Source organism: Paramisgurnus dabryanus, chromosome 7, assembly GCF_030506205.2.
Source record: "Paramisgurnus dabryanus chromosome 7, PD_genome_1.1, whole genome shotgun sequence".
Classification (NCBI taxonomy): Eukaryota; Metazoa; Chordata; class Actinopteri; order Cypriniformes; family Cobitidae; genus Paramisgurnus; species Paramisgurnus dabryanus.
Genome location: NC_133343.1, coordinates 18,930,168 through 18,952,048, shown reverse-complemented (window position 1 = coordinate 18,952,048; position 21,881 = coordinate 18,930,168). Strand labels below are relative to the sequence as shown.

The 21,881-nt window shown below is 36.1% G+C and overlaps 2 protein-coding genes across 10 annotated transcripts in view; one reads left to right on the top strand and one right to left on the bottom strand.

Moving 5' to 3' along the window:
• The first annotated feature begins 772 nt into the window (after window positions 1-772).
• tbc1d23 (TBC1 domain family, member 23) lies at window positions 773-16,008 on the top strand. Of its 2 annotated transcripts, XM_065264950.2 has the most exons (19): window positions 773-875; window positions 3,418-3,532; window positions 4,423-4,528; window positions 4,924-5,128; window positions 6,787-6,910; window positions 7,100-7,224; window positions 7,329-7,384; window positions 7,484-7,587; window positions 8,902-9,024; window positions 9,278-9,370; window positions 9,564-9,734; window positions 9,834-9,876; window positions 9,991-10,097; window positions 10,888-11,024; window positions 11,211-11,255; window positions 12,224-12,312; window positions 13,943-14,078; window positions 14,283-14,477; window positions 15,010-16,008. In XM_065264950.2, exons 1-19 carry the CDS (start codon window positions 838-840, stop codon window positions 15,092-15,094), a joined length of 2,097 nt encoding a protein of 698 aa, XP_065121022.2. In that variant the 5' UTR covers window positions 773-837; the 3' UTR covers window positions 15,095-16,008. The 2 variants fall into 2 exon arrangements, with proteins under 2 accessions (XP_065121022.2, XP_065121023.2); XM_065264951.2 differs by lacking the exon at window positions 11,211-11,255.
• Window positions 16,009-16,261: 253 nt separating this feature from the next.
• The window catches only part of tp63 (tumor protein p63), a 44,999-nt gene continuing 39,379 nt past the window's right edge, over window positions 16,262-21,881 (bottom strand). For 3 of the 8 annotated variants that reach the window (XM_065240748.2, XM_065240736.2, XM_065240738.2), the window contains 4 exons: window positions 19,282-19,424; window positions 17,944-18,094; window positions 17,746-17,839; window positions 16,262-17,602 (listed from right to left, as the gene is read on the bottom strand). In XM_065240748.2, coding sequence (XP_065096820.1) covers window positions 17,300-17,602; window positions 17,746-17,839; window positions 17,944-18,094; window positions 19,282-19,424 — 691 coding nt within the window. In that variant the 3' untranslated portion in view covers window positions 16,262-17,299. Of the gene's footprint in view, window positions 17,603-17,745; window positions 17,840-17,933; window positions 18,131-19,281; window positions 19,425-21,881 lie in introns of all 8 variants that reach the window. The other 5 variants (XM_065240733.2, XM_065240735.2, XM_065240739.2 and 2 more) reach the window with 4 other exon arrangements.

The window sequence follows — 21,881 nt, the reverse complement described above, 5'->3', positions numbered from 1 at the left end:
AAACAAAAATAATTTAAATCTTTAAAAATAATAGCCTACAACAATACTAATGATAAATCATAATTAATGTAGCCTTATCTTTCAGGTCTCTAATCTTGTAACATAACCATGTTTTTTTTACACAAACCATGGATATAATTTTGCAGAATGTGTAACAATACATTTACTACAGAAGCTTGAATTTCAACCTACGCTAATAAGTTTACAAAGTAATTGATAAATTGCCTATGCATGAATTTTGATCTTTAAGCATTGGCTGTTAAAGTTTACATTATGTTTATTTTCCCCAGCCTGGTCAATTTGCATTTGAATCTGATTCTTTTTACATACAGACTAATTTTGAGGAGCAAAAAGTAAATTCAGAATGCTGCATGTTTGAAGTTCACTACAATAAGTTTCTGTAAAAGGCGAAAGGTTATCAACAAAGGGTTATCAATGAATGTGTTGTTGTGCTTGATCTGTTGTTGATTGTGCACAAAATATGCCTCAGTTAAATAAATATGTGATGTTGGTAATGTTTAATGTTAATGACGTATTATCTAAAATAAAGAGAGCTGTTGCAAAATGTTTGCAAACTTTGGTTCATCTTTAATGTCGTTATTTGGTGGCAAGCTGTTATTTTAATGTCACAGATATTACCAGACATTTAACGTTATGCAACAAGTGTCAAACTGTCATAACTTGGCGACATAAGTCTATCGCTCGCAGCCTAAACAATTTCGTGAACGTTTTGCTATATGATTTAACTAGTTTTGTATGTAGACGTGTGTCCAGCGCCCGCGTCTGATCAGGGCGCTGTATTTACGACACATTTTGACGTGGACCGTCACCACAGCAATGGCGGATGCTGTAGGGGAAGTACTTCAAGGCAGCTGGTAAGAAAATACTGCTGGTCAGCTTTATTAGTAAAATAGTTCACTAATACGAGTCCGATATTGTCAATTGGACCGTTGTAGACATGTTATTAAAAAGCCGTAGCTAATACACTACGTTCGTTTGACTGACAGCGATGCTGTGCTTAGCTGCTAGTTTGGCTAAGCCAAGCAGTCGGCGTATTGTTAGGAGACTCCTAGACCTCCTTAATAGTTTAACACATTCTTTTCATTTTTATGGCAACCGGTATCGTCACCTAATCGATTAAATATAAATCTTTTGCCTTATCTGTATCTTGTCTTTGTTTCCTGAAGACTTGGTTCTGGTAATTAGCTTTTGCTAGTGTTAGCGTAGCTTTGTACACAAAAGAACTGTCATAAAATATTATGGTATGATGATATAATTTGTCTTTCAAATTAGATTTTTTCACTTCGTCCATTTCAATGGACGCTAGTAAGTGGTTATTACACGTTCTCACTTAATCCGACGTTTAGTTCTGGTGTTCTGAAAAGTTGGGAAATGTGGAAGTTATTGTAAATTCGGTAAGTTAACGTTATGCTCAGCTGTGTCATGTCTTCGTTAGTTTAAATTGTGAGTTTGAGAGAATCTCATAGCATATACATTTGTGTTTAATTATTTTTTTAATAATATTATAAGACTTTGTTCTTTGTGTTATTCACAAAATAACATCTTCACTTATCTACTGATATGACACAATTGTATGTGCATGGGTGCATGACTTAAGGTATGTGTCATACTGTTTGGTCTTTCATTAATGTCTTTCTGTAATTATTCTGTTAAGACTGTGGATGACTGGATGCTTCAATAAATCAACACAAGCAGAGTAGGTAAATGTGATGATCCTCACAGACTCCTCCCTGTTATGAGCACACCTGGAATGGTTGAATTGGCATTCCATTTAAAGCCCAACCACCCTGACAACTTCATGACGTCAACATTCTTTTAATAATTTAGCATAATTCTGTCTAAAAGTCAAGCATAAATCATAATATATAACAAACAGATTACATTATTTCTATGTTTTATAATGACAGTCTTTTTGGACTTTACCATTTAAACACTCTTAAGTTTTCTTTTGTTTTTGCTCAACAGTTTAAATAAAGAGGAATTGAGTTATAACACGGTTTGTTTTCCGTGAAGCTATAATCTGTGTTATTTGAAGATATTTGTGTAGCGGTTCCTCCATGGAAAATATAAACATGCAGAACCACACCTTTTTAGACAAACCTTTGTTCTCTTCCTCTTGAGCTAAATATGAACCTTACTGTTTTTGCAGACAGTGATCAGGAAGAAAATTGACTCCATAGGAGAGATAAAGTAGCAATGCATGTTTAGGGTGTAACTGTAAAGTTTATTATTAATCACAGATAAAAAGTTCATGCTGTCTAAATGTGTGCTTGAGGGTTTACTTGTACTTGAGGTTTTTTTTTACTTTAGTTTGGAATGTTTGCTAAGGCTTGCTGTTAGACCACTTTAAGTGACATGCAAATGTGCAAGGTGCATCCCAGGTGAACCTTTCATGTTACATTCTTTTGGACATTCCTTTTTGAATGTTATTTGGCATAAAATGTATAGTTTATTTTAAGATGTGGAAGCTTTGAGCCCTCTGATATCTTAACAGTAGTTAAATAATATAATGAGTTGAAGTTACAATTCAGTTTCTTTTGTATTTGTAATCATGAACAATTCATTAAATTGTCATTATCTCATATTACATCTATAATCGAGTGAAGTGTTTGAAGTGCACTATTGCAGTGGAGATTGTGTTTGCTAATATTGTATAAATGAATTAGCTGCAGATGATGGCGGTGCTCATGAAATAATTGAAGTGCAGTCTTTGTGAGTGATGGCCATTGTTTGATTTTCAGCACTGTTGTTTACAGTGTGTGAGTGGAGCTTTGTTAAACATTTGTTTTTGTCGTGTAACACTGGCAGTATAGCAGGGACCTCAAAATAGCTTCTCTGTTTTAGTGAAGTTTAACATTAGCTGAGAAAAGATGTGTTTATCCCAAAGAAAACCTATACACTTACTAAGTTTATCTGCTTAATTTTCTTAATCATCTAGTGTAAGCAAAGTAGTACTTCAGAGAAATGAAAGTCTCCCTTTATCCAATAGGGGAAGGGGAATAATGATAAGGCAATAGTCAAACACAACAGTCGAACACACAACTCACTTCAGACTTATATAAGCTCACAAATAAACATTATTGAAAACCCAAACAAAAAAGCACACAGTAAAAGACAAAATAATATAATTGCGTGCACTCTAAAAGGTTTTTGACACAAACTCAAATGCTGATCTATGCTGATATAGCGAGAAAGCTTTTCACCTCGACAAGAAATCTTGTGACGTTTTAGTACAATGAGATCTTGTGGCATCACACCACTACCTTATATATCTATATTTTAGATGTGTCCTTGTATCGTTGAACATTTGATTGACGCATCGATTCATAGCGTTGTATTGTTACACCCCTACAGACCTGACTGTCTTATCTTGGTCTGTGTGTGTGTGTTCTGAAGGGATCATGATCTGGCTGATGCTCTTGACTCAGTAGAATGTGATCTGCCTGCTGACCAGGATGGTATTGTCCAGGACCGAAACCTATCCCCATCACAACGGGCCAGGTTATGGATGGTAAGTCTGTGTTCAGCACCTCTCTCATAATGCTGGCAGTTGATTACGCGATTACTTTACGACATGCGACTGTTAGATGAAGTTTGCAGATGCAGAAAACATTGTTTACATTGTATTGTGCTGGAAAACAATACAAAACTGACCAAGCGATTTTTTCTTTGTAGAGTAATTCAGGAGAATAATAAGTAGTGCCTCTGGATGATTATTATGGTTGAAATATTTAGATTTGCATTACATTGCGTGTGCATATTGTGTTACGGTTGAAAATGTACTTTAGTGCAACACACATTTTTTAATTACCAAATTAAATTTATGTTAAATTTTCCATTAGATTTAATACAAAAAACATTAATTTAATAAAATTAAACAGAATTTTATTGTTATTTTTTATTTAATTTGAAGATTTATTTATTGTAAATCAAATGGTACACAGTGTGTTGATAAATAAAAAAAATGTGTGAGAGCATATGAGAGAATATATAAGACACATGCAGAGCTTTGTTTTTGAGGGGTTTCCATCAGAGCCAATAAGTCCTAAAAGGCCTTAGAGAGCCTCTGTATCGATCGGATGGCCATTAAGGAAACTATAGCTAGGCCTTACACCTCTTGGGGATTAGGCCTATATTACATTGTGTAGTGCTGAAGCCTTGTTGAACTGCAATTTGACAGCCTGTAGCTGTTCCTGTACCTCAGCTGGTAGAGCATCATAGTAACAAAGCCAAGTTCATGCGTGCGATTCCCAGGAAACAAGCATACATATGAAGTGTATAGCTTAATGCTTTGGATAAAAGTCTCAAGCAATAGTCTCCAAAGCCCTAATTTTTTCATATATTCCTGTGTTCAGTCTTCCATATTTTATTCCTGTCCCTGACATTTGTGTGTGTTGACAGATTGCTTTGAACGTTTCTGGTAAAGGAGACAGTCTGTCCTCATGGGATGGGGCTTTGGACCTACCAGAACAAACACTCATTCACAGCCGCAGTCAGCAGATTATTGGTGAATAAGCTTTCCTCATCTTGTTTTTATTATGCCAGTTATCAGTTACATACTTCACAGTGTTTTTCATACATTGATTTAGTTGTGATGGCCCTCAGTGCTTTTCAAAATCCCCAAATCCTGCTGTGCCACAGAGCAGCCCACACGTAGTTCAACACTCAATTACATTATGATTTTCTTAAATCAATGTATGTGTGCATCTCTGGTTTGCATTATTTACTTTTTTACTAAGAATACCTGTGTCATGGTAAATCCTATTGTTTATTTCAAAGATATAAGTCCAAACTAAATGGGGGGAAGGTAGATAAAGATTTGGTGGACTAGGAAAATAATGTCAGGAATGATTTCTTGTGTTCTGGAGCTAATTTGTTACTTTTTGACACTTCTGCATTTAGATGAGCTGGGGAAATCGGGAGAAGACGGACGGGACCTGGTATCAGATGTAGAGTCCGTAATCACTTTTTACTGCAAGTCCAGAAATGTCACCTTCACTCCAGATCTTAGTTGGCCGGACCTCCTTAAACCACTTCTGGGCCTGCAGCTGCCCCGCAGAGACCTATACAACTGCTTTTATGCCATTATGAACAAATACATCCCACGGTAGGGATTCTTATGTGCATTTATATGTGTTTAGTTTGTACTGTAAAAAAAACTATATAGGGTACAACAGTAGGTAAAGGCTGATTTAAAGCTCACGTAACACATGCAGTTTCTGTATTTCTGATGTTAATCTGGAGCAGTGTTGGGGGTAACGCATTACAAGTAACGTGCATTACATAATAATATTACTTTTCTTAAGTAACGAGTAAAGTAACGCATTACTTTATAAATGTATACATTAATATTTGAGTTACTATTTTAAAAAAGTAATGCGAGTTACTTTTCAGTTTAATTCATTCAATTTAAAAATAAAATAATGTACTGAATTAAATTGAACATATTAATGTAGAATTACGCACTCAGTTTGAGTCAGAAACGATGATGGCAGGCCTGAGTTTGACATTTTTGTGATCATAAAAAACACCTGCAAGGCCTGAAAGAGATCAAGCCTTAGCCAAGTAAGAAAAAGTAACGCAGAAGCAACTTAAAAGTAACGCAAGCATTACTTTCCATGAAAAGTAACTAAGTAACGGCATTAGTTACTTTTTTGGGCAGTAACTTAATATTGTAATGCATTACTTTTAAAAGTAACTTTCCCCAACACTGATCTGGAGTACCTAAAGAGTAGTATTACATCCTTTATATCTCCGAAGAGTCTTTAGTTTAATCAGATTTATAAAAGAAAGATTAGCTTTACCGAATCTTTCCGATAACGTACGAAAAAATGAAGAAGGAGGAGTTATACTGCGGGAGGAGCGAGTACGAGTCATGCAACACTATACAACACTGTTTAACATATGACTACATGTTCGTGTCATTTTATATAATATGCACGCGCCTATTTCCAACATAAGACAGAAGTCTTACTCACCGCATGCAACTCATGGCCCGGTTGGGAAAATCCAGCGCATCAAACACACACGCAAAACTCCGCTGCTACCCCGAATAATAAACCATATCCATTGTTTTCATAAGGGCTGGCTTTCTTCTCCTTACATCCAAAAAAACACTTTTCTTTCGTGCCATTGTTGAGTTTTGAAATTAAACAAAGCTATGTGGCGTGATATGATGTTTGCAAGTTCTAGCGTCTATCGCTGATTGACGGGTGGGCGGGGTTTTCTGGGGGAAGTGCCCATATAAAGAAGTGATGCGTATAGAAAACCCCTGAAACGTCAGTTGGACCTGTAATCGGAAAAAAAACTTTCCGAAACTTGTACGAACCCTGGCGAGGTGCATTCGGCACAGAAATACTCTGAAACACGCCCAACTGCTTTTTTGACACCTTGCCTACGTTTAGCATGAGGAAACAACTCTATAACTGTGTTAATACGTCAGAATGCTTGAAATACCATTGAACCCCCCCTTTAATGGTATTTTCTCTGCAACATTAAATAGCAGCAAATAAAACCACCTCATCACTCATCACCCAACAAATTTCTTGCTCTGTTGAAAGAATCTAATTTGATTTTACACCGTGTCCTATACAGATATGACAAATGAGTAAATAAAGCATTTAAAACATGTCTATTATAAGGGTTAGTTATGCCCTGTTTCCATGTTCACTATGGACCAACAAAATTGTCTAATGTAGATAATCTATCATTTGCATTTTATTCACAGTTTATTTATATGATTCATTGTCAATTTTTTTTCTACAGAGACTGTGTAGTGAAGGGACGGCCTTTTCACCTGTTCAGACTCCTGCTGCAATACCATGAGCCTGAATTCTGCTCATTTCTAGATACAAAAAAGATCACTCCAGATTCTTATGCCATCAACTGGGTTAGTCTTTCTCTGTTTACAGCATATAGATACATACCAGTTGTATACCGCTCTATACAAAATCCACACATTAATAAAAAAATATATATTTGTACAATGACCCAATGGCTCGAAATATCAATTAAGGTAAAAGATAAAGAAGATTAAAAAAAACGTATGTTCTACTTATGTTTTCTTTGCCTCCTGTAGATGAACAGTCTCTTTTCTAGCCACTGTCCCCCTGAGGTCACACAAGCCTTATGGGACATTTACCTCCAACAAGCCGATCCCTTTCTGATCTTCTTTCTCATGCTCATCATCCTCGTCAATGCCAAGTATGTGATGCCGGAGCACAGAATTGGTTAATGACCAAAGTATTTCTTTCTAAACTATGTGAAATTTGATATGAAAATGTATATATATTTTTTCTTATTTTCAGAGACGGCATCTTTATCATTGAAGATGACAGTAAAGACAGTAAAGAGAAAATAATCGGTACATTTCTTTATGCATTTTTTAATAAATAATTTCAAGTTTCAGTTACATTGATTTGTGTCACATGTAAATATAGCTTTCAAATATTTTCTTTTACAGAAATGCTGGAGCAATCACCATCATTGTTAGATACACAAGATCTTGAAGACTTGTTCTCATTAGCACAGTATTACAGTAGCAAGACTCCTCTTTCTCTCAGAAAGGTAAGCATTATATAATTGTTCTGTCAGCCGGGTATGTGATGTAAAGTCAGTTTTATATATAGTGTTACCACGAAACGCATTGTTTCAAATTACCTTTACTGAAATAAATTCTTAATGTAAAATAAATGTATTGAGGTCCATATGGTCCTCATTGAGCAGTTCCATTTCAAGCAACAGTAACATTGAATCCAATAATATACTGTTTATCTTTGAAAACCAAGCATTGGTAAGCAAACCAATGGCAACTGTGGAAAAGAAACCAAAAACTCCATGGCTGGGAATGGAGGAGTCAGTTCTCCTCTGCCTATGCAATGTAAGCATATTGTCAGTGGTATTTTATTAAGTCATATACCCGTTTTGTAGGATATCTTTGATAGAAGATATAAAACATGGAAATATAACACTTCAATGCTGTACATTTTGATGCATTACATTATCAGTTGATCACAATTGTTATTATTAATCGCAGTTGATACCATATGTTGACCCTGCCTCTGAAAACCCAGCTAAAGTCATTTTTGTAAAATCATCCTACATACTTTAAAGAACATTCTGTGAAAATATATCCACTTTATTATTGACTAAGTAAGGCCATGGTCAAAGATTTAAATCATAGTGAAATTAATGATTAAAATGTTATGCTTCTAATCTCATAATTAGATATACGCCATATAGACAAAATGATTGGGACACCTCTTTTAATAAAGATGTTTGTGGCGGCACAGTGGGTTTGGGTGATTAGTGTTTGGCTCAGAGTCTGCAAGGAATAACAAAGGTTTTCAGCTGGGTTCAGGTCTGGGTCTTTATTATGACCAGACAATATCTTCCAGACCAGACTGAATCAATCATTTCTTTTTTAACCTTGCTTTGTACATGGGGATGTTGTCATGCTGGAAAAAGGTGCTGTCCTAAGGGGGCGTGCACACCAAAGCTTTTATGCCCACGGTGAGCGCATGTTTTCAATTGTTTCCAATGGAAGCCTGCCGTTTTTCAAAACAGCTGGCTGTTTTTTTTTTTTTAGCTGAAAGCCGCCACTCTGCTATAAAATTTGAAGCACAAAAGCCTCTAGAATATCATTATATGCTATAGCATTTAGAATTGTGCTTGCGGAATTTGCTAAAGTAGTCAAATCTTTTCATTAGAAGGGGCGTCCCAACACTATTGTCCATATAGTGCATGTATAGACATAAATTTAATTTTCAAATAATTAAACATTGTATTAGACAAGAAATTCTAAAACTATTTCTTGCTCTTGTTTAAAATAAATATGAGCCTAATTTTCCCAAAATGCTAAGAAATGTATTTTTTTTGTAGGAGAACCATAATTTGTTTGGCAGCAGTCTGGTGGCTCTGAAGGAAGAGGATATGGACCTTAGTCAGGCGCTTTGTCTGCCTGTATCTGTTCCTGAGATTCTTCAGGCCAACCAGCTACAACCTGTGAGTCCCTCAACAATACTTATACGTTAGAGCCATGCAAACCTTCACTATCACATTTAACAGGGCAGCCATGGCGCTAAAGTAATTCGCAAAATGGTCTGAGCCATTAGGAGGATAATTTTGAAGCCTGATAATATGACCAATGGGACCATGTTAATGGTGAAGCTTCATGTTGTTATGATTTGTGTTGTTGTAAATCTGTCCACTCAGATCATGTTGGCTTTTTATCAGTGTGGCTTCTTGTGATGTTTAGGAGGGTGTGAGGTTTTTTGTCGTCGACTGTCGTCCAGCAGAGCAGTACAATGCTGGTCACCTCTCCACTGCCTTTCATCTGGACTCTGACCTGGTAAGAATGTGCATTATTAGGTATTAGCATAAAAAGTAATTGAGGTCACAAGGCACCCTTGTTATATTTAGATTTACCAACATTACATTACAAATTTATATGTATACTTATTTCAGAATCTATTGAAAATCACACTTTCTGGTTACAACAGTAAGTTCAGTAAATAATGGTGTGTTTTTGTACTGTTTCACAGATGCTCCATAATCCTTCTGAGTTTGCCCTGTCAGTGAAGTCTCTTCTGGAGGCACAAAAGCAATCTCTGGAGTCCGGCTCTGTGGCCAGCGGAGAGCATCTGTGTTTCATGGGCAGTGGACGTGAAGAGGAAGATATGTACATGAACATGGTGCTCGCCCACTTTTTACAGGTCAGAACTACATCTGCTACTGCTCATTGATTTCCTGTGCAAAACACCATTCTGCCATGTTAGAGTTCTTCTAAATATTTGTGATTAATCTGTTTTTAGAAAAACAAAGAGTTTGTGAGCATAGCAAAAGGTGGCTTTATGGGTGAGTTCTCTTTAGATTTACATACAAATCCATACTGTTTCTGAACTGTGATAATAATGTCATAAACTTGATCAGCAGTTGTATAGGGAATAAGACTGTTTTTTTCATGCACAGCTTTGCAGCAGCACCTGGCTGATATTAATGTTGAAGGGCCGGATAATGTTTATGTTCACTGGATTGTGAGCACCTCAGGATCCCACAGCAGCCTTAGCTCAGCAGATGTGAGTTTTGTGTGTAAAAGAGGTTTAAAGGCACACAAGGCAAGTCTGAGTATTATCTCTCTACTAGCTCCCCCTAGTGTCTGGGAGTAAATGCGTTCTATATCTAAGACTATACGAGACTGAAGGACACCGGGTCGGATACAGAGAACTTGCAAGTGGGGTATTCTTCCTACAGACGGTAGGGGCGGGCGAGAGAGTCTTCATTCGTCATGTAATGAGTCATTTAACCATATACCGACTTATGAAGATGATTTATTAACATAAAAATGCTGCCTTGTGTCCCTTTAAACAGACCCTCGTTTTTTGTTATTGAAGCATTTATGCCATCTTGTGGGCTTTAAGAGTAAAGCAAGCATTTTCTTTAACAACCGATAGACCCCTCCTAACACCATTCATCATGACAGGAACAAAATAGAGTCATTTCAAAGACAGGCATATCTGGCTATTAAATTCTGCAGTTGATCACTTAAAGAGTCATGTAATGTCATGTAGTTGGTAATTAAATTATTGTGCTTAATTTATTATTCCCCCTATTCATAACAGACTTCATTTAAATTTTATCAATAAATGTTCTGTTGTGAAATGCATATTCAGTTGTTTGTAAATATTTTAAATATAACTTATAATTTATTTGTAGATTAATTTAAATGTTCATTTAGTTTCTGAAATGCTCAGTTACTTTTTGCTTACTTAACAATAATTTTATTGCCACTGGTATCTAAAAAATATCTTTAGCCTAGAGTTAATTTCATTATTGTTAAATAATACTATCTCTCTTGTCTTAATATAGGGAGAACTAAATGGTGCAGATGGCAAAGGAGTCAAGTCACTTGTCAACAAAATGACCTTCGCACTCAAGTCAAAATCAGTAAATGTAAAAGAGAAGGTTATCAGCTTTATTGAAAATACTTCCACACCTGTGGAGAGGTGAGCATCTTATGTCCAGACATGTTCTATTGATATTAAAAAATCTGGCTTATTCAGTGATCAACATGAATTCTTTTGCACCACCCATCACTTACTGCATATTTAGTGTTATATTTATATTATGGTACTATATAAGTTATTCATTTGTTTAATACTCCCGACCTATGCCCTGTTATTTCATGCTAGAATATCTTTCAATCTGCCCTGGCCAGAAAAGGGGATACTGGATCGGTAAGACTTAATTAATGTTTGTCTGTGCCCCATCAGCGTGCATCTGGTGTCCACAACATGTCCTCTCAAGGTGGCGCTGTCAGCTTCAGCTCATTGTAGGGGTTATTAAAACCTAGATTACATGGCACACTCGTGTATGTTCTAACACATGGTCCTGCTTCTGGAGATCTGAGGAGTATGCTTCCGGTAGGAAAGTAGATCACCAGGAGCAGGACTGAGCACCCCTGCCCTAACAACATATGCATCTGCATTACCTTTATCTATAGTTGTTTACAAATCTTCTGTTTACTTGCAAACACATTGTTTTCTGATAAAACTTGCATTTTTAGACACGCATGTGTAGTAGAATTTTAAATCACAAATATCACTCTGTTATCCACAGGTTTTTATGTCACCATGTGACAGTTTCTGACCTCTAACTGCGCTTGCCACTTTGTGCCTTTCTTGTTTTACCAACAGTCTGTGTCTTGAAAGCCTGATTACTGCTGTCTTATTCCTCTGCAATGACCGTACCATATGTGATGGGAGACTGCAAGCCTTCATTGTTTATAATAGAGAGATGAGGATCACAGTTGTGATATGAATGCTAAACAAAATGATTCCTGTTCACATCCACAAAAGGACCAAAAACTGTATTTTATGTATGCAAAGTCAGTAGTTGGCGATCTCACTACAATCAAAGTACAAAAAAAGGTCAAAGTGCAAATTAAGTTTTTAATTGTGTAAATGGCCCCTAAAAGTGCATGGCCTTATGCACTGTGATTCTCATCTCCGATACAATAGCAAACATTTTAACCTCCCTCTCTTCCAACTAACAGTACTGAACTTTTCTAATCCTAGAGGACACTTCATATAACTGCCATGCTCTCAGAATTCCTTAGGACATGGAAGACAGTGATGGTGTTAAGACAAGTCTCTGTTCGGAAAGAGTTGTCATAAGCATCTAATACATTTCCTTCCTCATTCAGGCACGTGAGCAGCAGTGATCGTGTGGGAAAGCCATATAGAGGCGTGAAGCCGGTGTTCAGCATTGGTGATGAGGAAGAGTATGAAACAGGTAAATACACTTCATTTACTACAAACTGCCATCTAAATCAGGGATACTCAAACCTGCTTCTGGGTGGCCATCATCTTGCAATGTTTATTTTCCACTTTAATTAATACCGAACCAGTTAATCAAAGTCTTGGCAGGTGTGTTAGGTAAAAAGTAAGCATCACTGTACCTTATTCACTCTGTAGGGCAGAGCATTTAGTACTTTAAAGGGTGCAGTTCATAGCTGTCTCTTTTATTTGTAACTGCCACTAATGTTACCTAAAAGAAGCTAAATTTATGTTTTATAGCTGTTAAATATATGAAAAACATTTAGCATTAGTTGTATTCTGTGTCTACTTCAAATTGTATTCGTTTTTGGTATTTTTTCATCATTGCATGTGTTTTGCATGGCAATTAAACAGATGAGGTAACATTTTTAACATCTCTGCTGACAGACCAGCTTTTCTTGTATTTTTATTTTGTAGTAGATGTAGATTAGAATGCATTTTAGACATTGTAAAATTAGGTCATTTAAGCCTTATGGCATTACACATTTAAAGGTGCAATGTGTGAAATGAAGGAGGATCTATTGACAGAAATGGAATATAATATATATATATAACTGTGTTTTCAGTGGTGTGTAAAGACCTTACATTATAAACAAATATGTTTTAATTATCTTAGAATGAGCCATTTTTGTTTACATAGTAGCCCTAAACAGACAAATTGTTCTGAAGAGCACATTTTTCACCATGTTGTCTTAGACGATGACATGTTAGTCCTGTGGTGACTACCATAGCTTGCCTTTACTATGCATTTGGAAAAGGAGGGGTGATCTTTGGACTAAGCTGTTGGTTGCAATTAACAGTCTCACCGCTAGATGCCGCTAAAACTCCCTGACCGCACCTTTAAGAAATTACAAAAATCACATTAACTGATTTGGCCTTTTTTGTGGATTCAACCATACAGAACATAAAACTGTAAAGATTATGTGTCCTTGGACAGCAAGACCAGTCATAAGGGTCAATTTTTTTATTGATTTTCTGAATAAATAAGCTTTCCATTGATGCATTCCGTAAGGTCGCACTGGCGCATCACATTGCTAGTGCAAGACAAGAAGTTATGGTTTAAAAGTGAATTGTTTTTCTTGTTGAAAATGACAATCGTTTTGCTAGAATAAGACCCTTATGCCGGTTTGGATTGTTAAGAGCCCATGGAAGCCAGCTTGAAAACTGCAATTTTAAACTGATTGAAACTGTGAACTGTTGAGGTCCAATAAAGTTTATTAAATAATACAAATCCTTTAATGTTTTCCTCAAAAAAAATAATTTCTTCTCAACTGAATAAAGAAAGACATAAACGTTTTGGATGACATGGGGTAAATTATCGGGATTTTTTTTAAGAAAGTGGAATATTCCTTTAAGCTAAGCCTAAGACAAAGTCATTGACCAAATGGTAAAAATGACAAAAGAATGTATTTTAAAATAAAAATTTTAAACATTGTTTTTAAAACAATTTAAATAAAAATAATATAAAGTACAAAGCCTTATCACTTTGCCATTCTTACCAATTGAGCAGTTGGGGCATTTGCATCTTCTCTTTGTTAGTTAGTTTTTCAATATCTCTTATGTCATTTTTCCTCCCTGATTTTTAGATGAGATTGACAGTTCATCAGTATCAGATGATGACAGGAAAGAGATTGTCAATATTCCGACTTGGATAAACAAACCAGATATAAAGCACCATTTTCCATGCAATGAGGTTAAGGAGACTGGACACATGTTCCCAAGGTAAGGCTACCCATCTTAACACAAGAGGAGGAAATGGGACTGATGCCGGTACAGGCCAAGTTTACAATGAAGAAACAGTTGATTATATACAAAAAGTATACAGCCACAGTGTTTATGCATTAGTGTTTTGGTCCAGCTTTGATATTATAACAGAAATTGAACGAGAAAAGTGTGACAGTTTTCCTACTTTTCTGTCCTCCACAGCCATCTCTTGATCACTGCGACACACATGTACTGCCTAAGAGAGATTGCTGCCCGTAAAGGCTTTGCATACATTCAATCCCGGCAGGCCTTAAACTCTGTGGTGAAGATCACCTCTAAGAAGAAGCATCCAGAGCTCATCACGTTTAAGTTTGGCAACAACAATGCTGAAGGAGTGGAGATAGTGGCTGTGGAGAGGTATGGATTACACTGTATTAAACAATGCAGATTGTTCATTTCTGATTGACTCAATTGTAAGTTTTGCTCATTTTTTCTGGCCTGGGGCAAAATACTATTCAGCATTTTTAAAACCAGTTGATCGATAAAAATACCAGAACAAAATTATTTTCATGACAGACTTGGATGAAATGGTGTAATAAAATAATAATAAAATTAAATTGCACTGATCAATAATTTTTTAGTCTCAAGAAATGCAGACTAGATTCAGCAAATTATTTAAGAGTGGGTATTTTTTAGTAAACATACTTGTATATAAATAGAAATAGTAGAACTTTAATTTGTCATTTGTAGCAGAGATGTGCGTGTTGCTTGTGTAAAAATATAATTAATCAAACTGTTGTGCCCCGCTCTCCCCTATTTGTATGCAGCACATTATTGTGTGGTATGCCCCTTTAAGAGCCTGGTCATTTCACTTCAGTGGCATGTTATGCCAAATAAACATGTTATTAGCAAGCAAAGGAACTTATTTTCTTCTGTTTCATTCCTCCAGATATTTAATTCCAGATGCAGGTGATGCCACTAAGGCCATCAAACAGCAAATTATGAAAGTTCTGGATGCTATGGAGAGCTCCTAGTAACGCAGAGTGCATTAGAGAAGCTTCGCTCTGTTCACCAACAGATAATCACAGCTCCAGTAAAGTTACCCTGAAGGAGAGGAGAGGTAGCAGAACATTCCCACACTCCCCACACCCACCTTCTCCTTGGGAAACACGTGGAGCACTTCAACACTGTCATGACTCTGGGGCTGTTTCTGTTGTATGATTGACAGGAGTTCTAAAACTTTGGGCATGGAGATGTCAATATGAGCCTATGTTAGAAAACGGTTATTTTGTAAATCTTGCGTTTTTTATTTCTGTTTTGAGAAACTGACCTAATCAATCAAGTTTTGGTGTGTCATCTCTCCTTTGTATCTGTCTTGAGCCTTATTGATAAGCTATAGCTTTTCATATGGGAGACTCAAACAGGATGAGAAAACCCAAGTCAAGCTGATTGCTCTATATTTAATTTAATATATGATTTGAAGATTTAAACATCATATATTGCTTCATACGCATGTAACTGAAAGAGTTTTGACATATGTATCAGAGAAGTGTTGCTATAGCAGAGCTAATTTACATGGACATATAACAGGCATCAGGGTAAGGATGGATTTATTTTTCTTTTTTGAGAACGACTGAAGCCCGACTACATAATGTTGCTTGCACGTGAGTGTGATAAATACTTCCAAACAATTGCTGCTCTCTGTACAGGTTTACAAATTCATATTAATGGTTATTTTGCGTTATCAGATTCTTATTCTGTTAAATTTTGTAAGTGAAGCCTTAAAGGGAGCATGGTGATCATTTTACACTGACACTTAAGCCTTTAGTTTAATGATGCCAATAGTTGTTGCTCTAAGTGGACCAGCTTCTGATTTGAGGCTAATATAAGTATTATGTATTTATACTGAAGAGACTGGGTTCATGAAAATAAATACATAGATCATTCAGCAGTACGAATCATAATACATTTATATTATGTACATTTAAACATGTCAAATGAATGTAACTGAGGGTAACATTTGGATATTAGGCAAGCTACATATTCGGTCCCCTTTGTGCAAGTACAAGTTTTGCCAGTTTGTCACACTATGCAAATTCTGAAAATTAGTTATGATTATTATTATTATTATTTTTTTTTGCTTTGTCTGTTAAAACCACATAATACTATGGAAGATACTAACTTGTCTGTACAAAAACCTGCACCAATGTAAAATGATTTTTTATTTTTGGTTTATATCAAAATAAGTACATTGCAACATATTTACAATAATTCCTTAAAGTATAATAAAGAATTGTTTTCTCAGTGGTCAAATGAAAGTAAAATAAAAATGTAAACTGTACAATATTGCCACAAATGGCGAATAATGAGTATCAAGTGACTTAAAAAAAATTTCCTTAAAACAAATACTGAAGGAATGGCCAATGTAAATCACTTTTAGACGTTGGGCAGTAAACAAAGCATTTCTCCACATGCATCTTCACAACCTTAGGAGCAATTCAATACTTACACTCTGACAGTATTAGAGTGCTTACGACCGATAAAAGATACAATAAAGGGTTCACAATGTTACATAGAGGCTACATGACATCAGTCTTACACCACAAATGAAAATGATGAATAACACTTTCTGTGAGAATAAAGAACCATGTGCTTTGAAATGTATACAATCAAAACTGACAAAGGTCAGAGATTTACACAAGAGATTGTAAAACTGACAGGAATGAGCACAACAAAAATTACAAACAATTAACATTAAAGCTCCTATTGGGAGAAACATTTATTTTACAAAAAAAAAAAAAAAAACTATATATACCTTTGGCCATGTAGAAACCCCCCAAAAAGTTCAGTGTTTTATTTTGCAAATAGTAACGAAATTTCAGCATTTCTTAAGTGCTTTGTCTCAAGAAACAGTAAAAATTTAGCAAAGCACCATTTTTCCTCAGCCACAGCTGCTTGCATTTAATAAAGGGGCTTGAAATGACAACCAGAGCTAAATCCACCAGAGGAAAAATGAAACCGTGAAGGATTTTAAGTGCATTTTATCTGCCTATTTAATTTTAAGTGAACTACAGCACTACGAAGTTCACAGTTTTTCTTTTACTATCACTTGCAGAGGAAAACTGTGAAACGTTTTGGACCAACACCAAAGTGTGTTAATATGAAAGTAACAAAAAGTGTGTGTATACAGTAAACGCGTGCCGATGACGTATTGTATAGTGTATTGCAATGAATCACATTCATTCCCCTTCCTCTTTGATGCGCTGTTGCTTGTTGCGGCGAGAATCAGGGGCCAGGTCAAAGGAGAAATCGGTCCAGTCGTCCCGGGGAGGGAAGGAAATGGTCTGACGGAGGGTGAAACGCACAGCATCGATCACGCGCTCGCCTCGTGCTTCGCTGGAGCCCACGCTGACGGTGGATGTTCCGCTAGAGGTGCGCAAGATGTGGGGAGGTGGAGAGAATTCCATGGTCTGCCGGTACTCCATTATTCCTTTCCAGATAATGTGCTGGAATTCTGTGGGAATCTTCAGCCTGGACAAGTCCTGTGGATGGATATACCACAGAGCTCATGAATACAGCAGCCACTGTTCTGATCTCTCAATCGACGCGACAATCAAACATCATTTTTACTAAACAGTTTCCAATGCACATTTTGTAAGTTTAAGGAAAAAGGCAAATTCCTCACCTCTAAGTTATAGTTCTCAATCTGGTAGATATTGGTCAGACCCTGGGCAGTGAAATAGTCCAAACAGGCTGAGCAGCCCAGCCTCAATAGGAAGCTGCAATGGGACAGATTTCAAGTCGTTAAAAATGCTTTTGCCCCATATTTCAGTTTGATCAATGTAGTCTGATTAAAAGAGATGAGTATATTACATTTGTGTACCTGGAAATGCTGTTGTCCATTGGGTAGGGCGGTGGAGGTGTGCAGTGAGAAGAAGGCACCATTTGTAACTGCGACTGGAGAGGGTTGGTTGGGCTCAGGGCACTCATGTCTGTGTTCATGGGAACGGGGCCGCCCATCATGTTGGGTGTCACTGGAGGGAAGGGAAAGGGTTGAGACTGTAATAAACCTCAAAAAAAGGGGGAAACAAAAGCATGCAATGTTTCTTTATCCCTCAACCCATTCACAAGTATGATATATATATATTATATACACTACAGTATAACCTGCTACCCAGACGTAACTACTAAAATACCTGGATTGGGTCATTTCAGAACAAATAAAACCTGAGGCATATGAAAATGCACATTTGTCATGTAAGCTACAAGTGCGTTTTGACAGTGTGCCGAAGGGTAAGCAGACCGTCCCACAAAGATCTAGTTCAATTTTTAAAAGGAAGCTGTCTGGCAGTGACATTGAGATGTGAGACCTTCAAGCCCAGACAGGCTCTTTTTTAATAGGAAGAAAAGGGCTCCAAGAAATATCAGGAAGGATTCCTTTCCTTAAAAAGTATGAGTGAAAATAAATGATCGATTGTATTTTTCTTATTTCTCTTCTTTTGGAAGCTGGAAAGGCATGTCTGGTTCAACATGATACGTGTTATTAATTAGATAAATTGACTAAATGTCAAAGGGGCGGTTTCCAGGACAGGGCTTATCCTAGATCCACACCAGTATTGTTTTTTGTAAGGTTTGTTTGTAAAAACTAACGTCCTAATGTCCTAATATAACTAAAGCCTAGTCCTGGATTAATCTAAACCCTGTATGGGAAACTGCCCCATAGTGTCTCAGAAACAGTACATACCGTTTTATGAGAACTTTTCATGGCAAAAATAAACTTTGCATTAAAGTCATGTATTCTATATGTATGCTATAAATTTAATGGGTTTCCTGTTAATTCTTTATTTTCTTTTAAAGCTGTTTTGAAACAATGCAGTATTGTTAAAAATGCTATATAAATAATTTTTTATTGAATTGAGCTTACTTTTTAGTTAATCCTAAAAATGTGGCCCTGTCTAAAATCCAGGCTAAAGTCTCACAATCTAATTATGTGCATCAAAGATTGATTTCAATTATTCATTTTACTTTAATTTCAATCTTTGACATGCCTTTGTCGATATTAAATATATTAAGGTTATATTTTTAGAGAATGTTTTTTTACGTATAATAATTTATGTATAAAAAATTTTTAGCTGGGTTTTCAGAGGCAGGGTGACATAATTATCAATAGATTTATAGATGGTGGTAAAATTAATTATTATCAATGAAATAGAGGACTTACTATCAGCCAATCCTCCACCCATGCCTGATGGGGTGAGTGTGTTGCGTTGCTGGGGGTTGATGAGTTGACTGACTGATGGCAGCTTGTTTTTGCCGAGGGTGGGTGAGCTGGAACCGAAGGTGGGCTGGGGGGGCAGAGAGCTCCTAAGGAAGAGAAGAAGATACAGGTTATGATAACTATGCCTGGATAAAGTATATACACTTAAACTGTGTTTATATTATGTAAGAGGTCCATAATTTAAAACTTTCAAATGTGGCAGCCAGTGCACAGCTTTTAAACCAATAGTTGTGTTAAATGGACACGCTACAATGCTGAAGTTTTGGAGGTGGTGTGATTAAATTTGTGGCAGAGGTGTAGAAAATAGTGGGAAGAATGTCTATAATATAACATGATTTAAAGGTAACATGAAAATAAATGTAGTGCACATATGTGAAGAACAGTAAATCGGCTATTATTATAATTATTATTACTTAATTTTTATTATAAAATATGTTGCATGCGTATGGTGCTTTTCTTAGTTCAAATAAACATGACAGCTGTTTCAGTTCGTTGACTTTTTCAAATGTCCTGATTATTGAAAAGAAGATTCAGGAAGTAAAAGTAAAGAAAGAGAACAAAGAGGAAAAGTACAGATAGGAACACAAAAGCAGAGAAGTCATTTATTGAATAATAGTAACTGACAAAAGTGCAAGAGCCATTGATAATACAACAACCATAAACTTTACATGAAACAACAAAAGAATCCGTCAACACTTTACAATGAATTTTCCGCTCTTTCTTCCCATGTGCATGACAGAAAATACATATTTTTAAGAAATTGCACATATAATCACGAACACAAAAAAAACTGCCCAGCAGTGCACTTTAAAAAAACATGACCAGCATTATCAAAATTCAGTCATCGATAAAATCTATCCCCCCACATTTATAGACAACTAAATGAGTCCAGCTCCAACAATAAAATGAAGATAGCGGCAAAAAAGCTATTTAAGATGAACCATCAATAAAATCTTAAAAACTATGAGTCCCATAAAAAATGTGTGCTTGGTTCCTGGTCAGTCCAGACGTTCAGGAGAGAAAAACAAAAGAGAGAGAGAGAGAAAGCGCAAGAGAGAAATGAGGTGGTCAGCAGAAAGGTTGCTATACTGTTTTGTGCAATATCAGCAGATCAGTCTAATAAACATAATACAGTAAAACTGCTGTCATCATGAGGGCCCTGAAACATCTGAAAAGGTCTATCATTGAAACATTTTAAGAAATAAAGATGCTTTTATGTAGATAGACTATAGAATACGAATGCAACTGAATCTATGTGGAGGGTGTGTGTAAGCAAATGTAGCAAACAAACAAATCATTTCAATTTATAATGGAGAGCAATTGTCCGATTAATACACTTTAGAGGGAAAAAATCATGCAAAAAATATTTCAAAAAATAATAAATGACTTCACTTGACAGCTCACAATATTTAAAATATATATTTCAAATGAGGTGTTTACGTGGTAGCGACCAAAGCCTGTGTTTTAACCAGTTTGTGGCTATGACGTTTAGAGGTTACCACAGGTGACAGTTTGGAGAAACACAAGGAGCACCTTGAAGGGTAGAGGATGAGATAAGGAAGAGATGGAGAGATAGGAGCGAGGGATGCTCTGAAGGAGGAGGAATGTGATTCCTGCTTTCAGGAAGCACTGAAGCGTCTCTTCTGCTCACCTATTGGGTCCAGAAGCTCAGAGCGCAAACGGGCCCTTAACAGGCTGTAGAAAAGATCCAAAGATAGAGAGTGAGAAACGGAACAGAAGTCAGAACAATGTAGGCAGATTAGAGATAAGAAGAGAGGAAAAACAAGGGACAATATATGAAGCTTCAGGCAGTCAAGAAGAATGGGTGGATTACACATTATAAAGACTGTATGATGACATCAGATCTCAGTGAGGATTAAAATAAACTGTACAAATAATATATATGACATGATGTGGTTATACGCTATATAGGCAATATTTTCCTAGAAGAAATATAGAAGTGGTCAAATATATGTTAATCATTGCATGTGTTTTCAAATGGTCAAGTCTGATTCATTCGAATAGGGCTACTGTGTGTTTTAATGTCTTTTGTAGTGTCATCATTATACTAATAAAACATGCATTACACAATTTTGACTTTTAGATGCATGTTCACACCCTCGCCACAGGGTGGCAGTAAGTTGTAGCAATGAAAATACTGTCAGTTAAATTGCAGGATTGAATGCTTTAAAACCATCAGAGTGAGAAAAAAACAGATGAAATCAAGAAAACTGACCCACTGAATCTATGACAGCAGAAACTTTATTTCAAAAGATAAATTAGACAAACATAAACAGAAGAAACAGAAAAAGTAACAGCATGCAGCATGAAAATGGATCTTTTACATGTATACCTAGAAATGTGAAATAATCATTGTTTTTATTTAAGACTAGTAATATAATGGTCTTTAAAATTACAGATGCACATTTGACACCTTTAATGCTGAATTATTAAAAAATAATATTAACTATAAGAATTGTCTTTTTTTAGAATTGGCTTAATAATCCCAACCATTTAATAATAGCCACACTGGCTCGACTATC

Coding starts and splice junctions, on each gene's coding strand:
- tbc1d23 (XM_065264950.2), top strand. CDS start 838: ATGGCGGATGCTGTAGGGGAAGTACTTCAAGGCAGCTG. Junction 7,588..8,901: donor CTCCTCTTTCTCTCAGAAAG/GTAAGCATTATA, acceptor TTTTTTTTGTAG/GAGAACCATAATTTGTTTGG. Junction 14,478..15,009: donor GAGATAGTGGCTGTGGAGAG/GTATGGATTACA, acceptor TCATTCCTCCAG/ATATTTAATTCCAGATGCAG.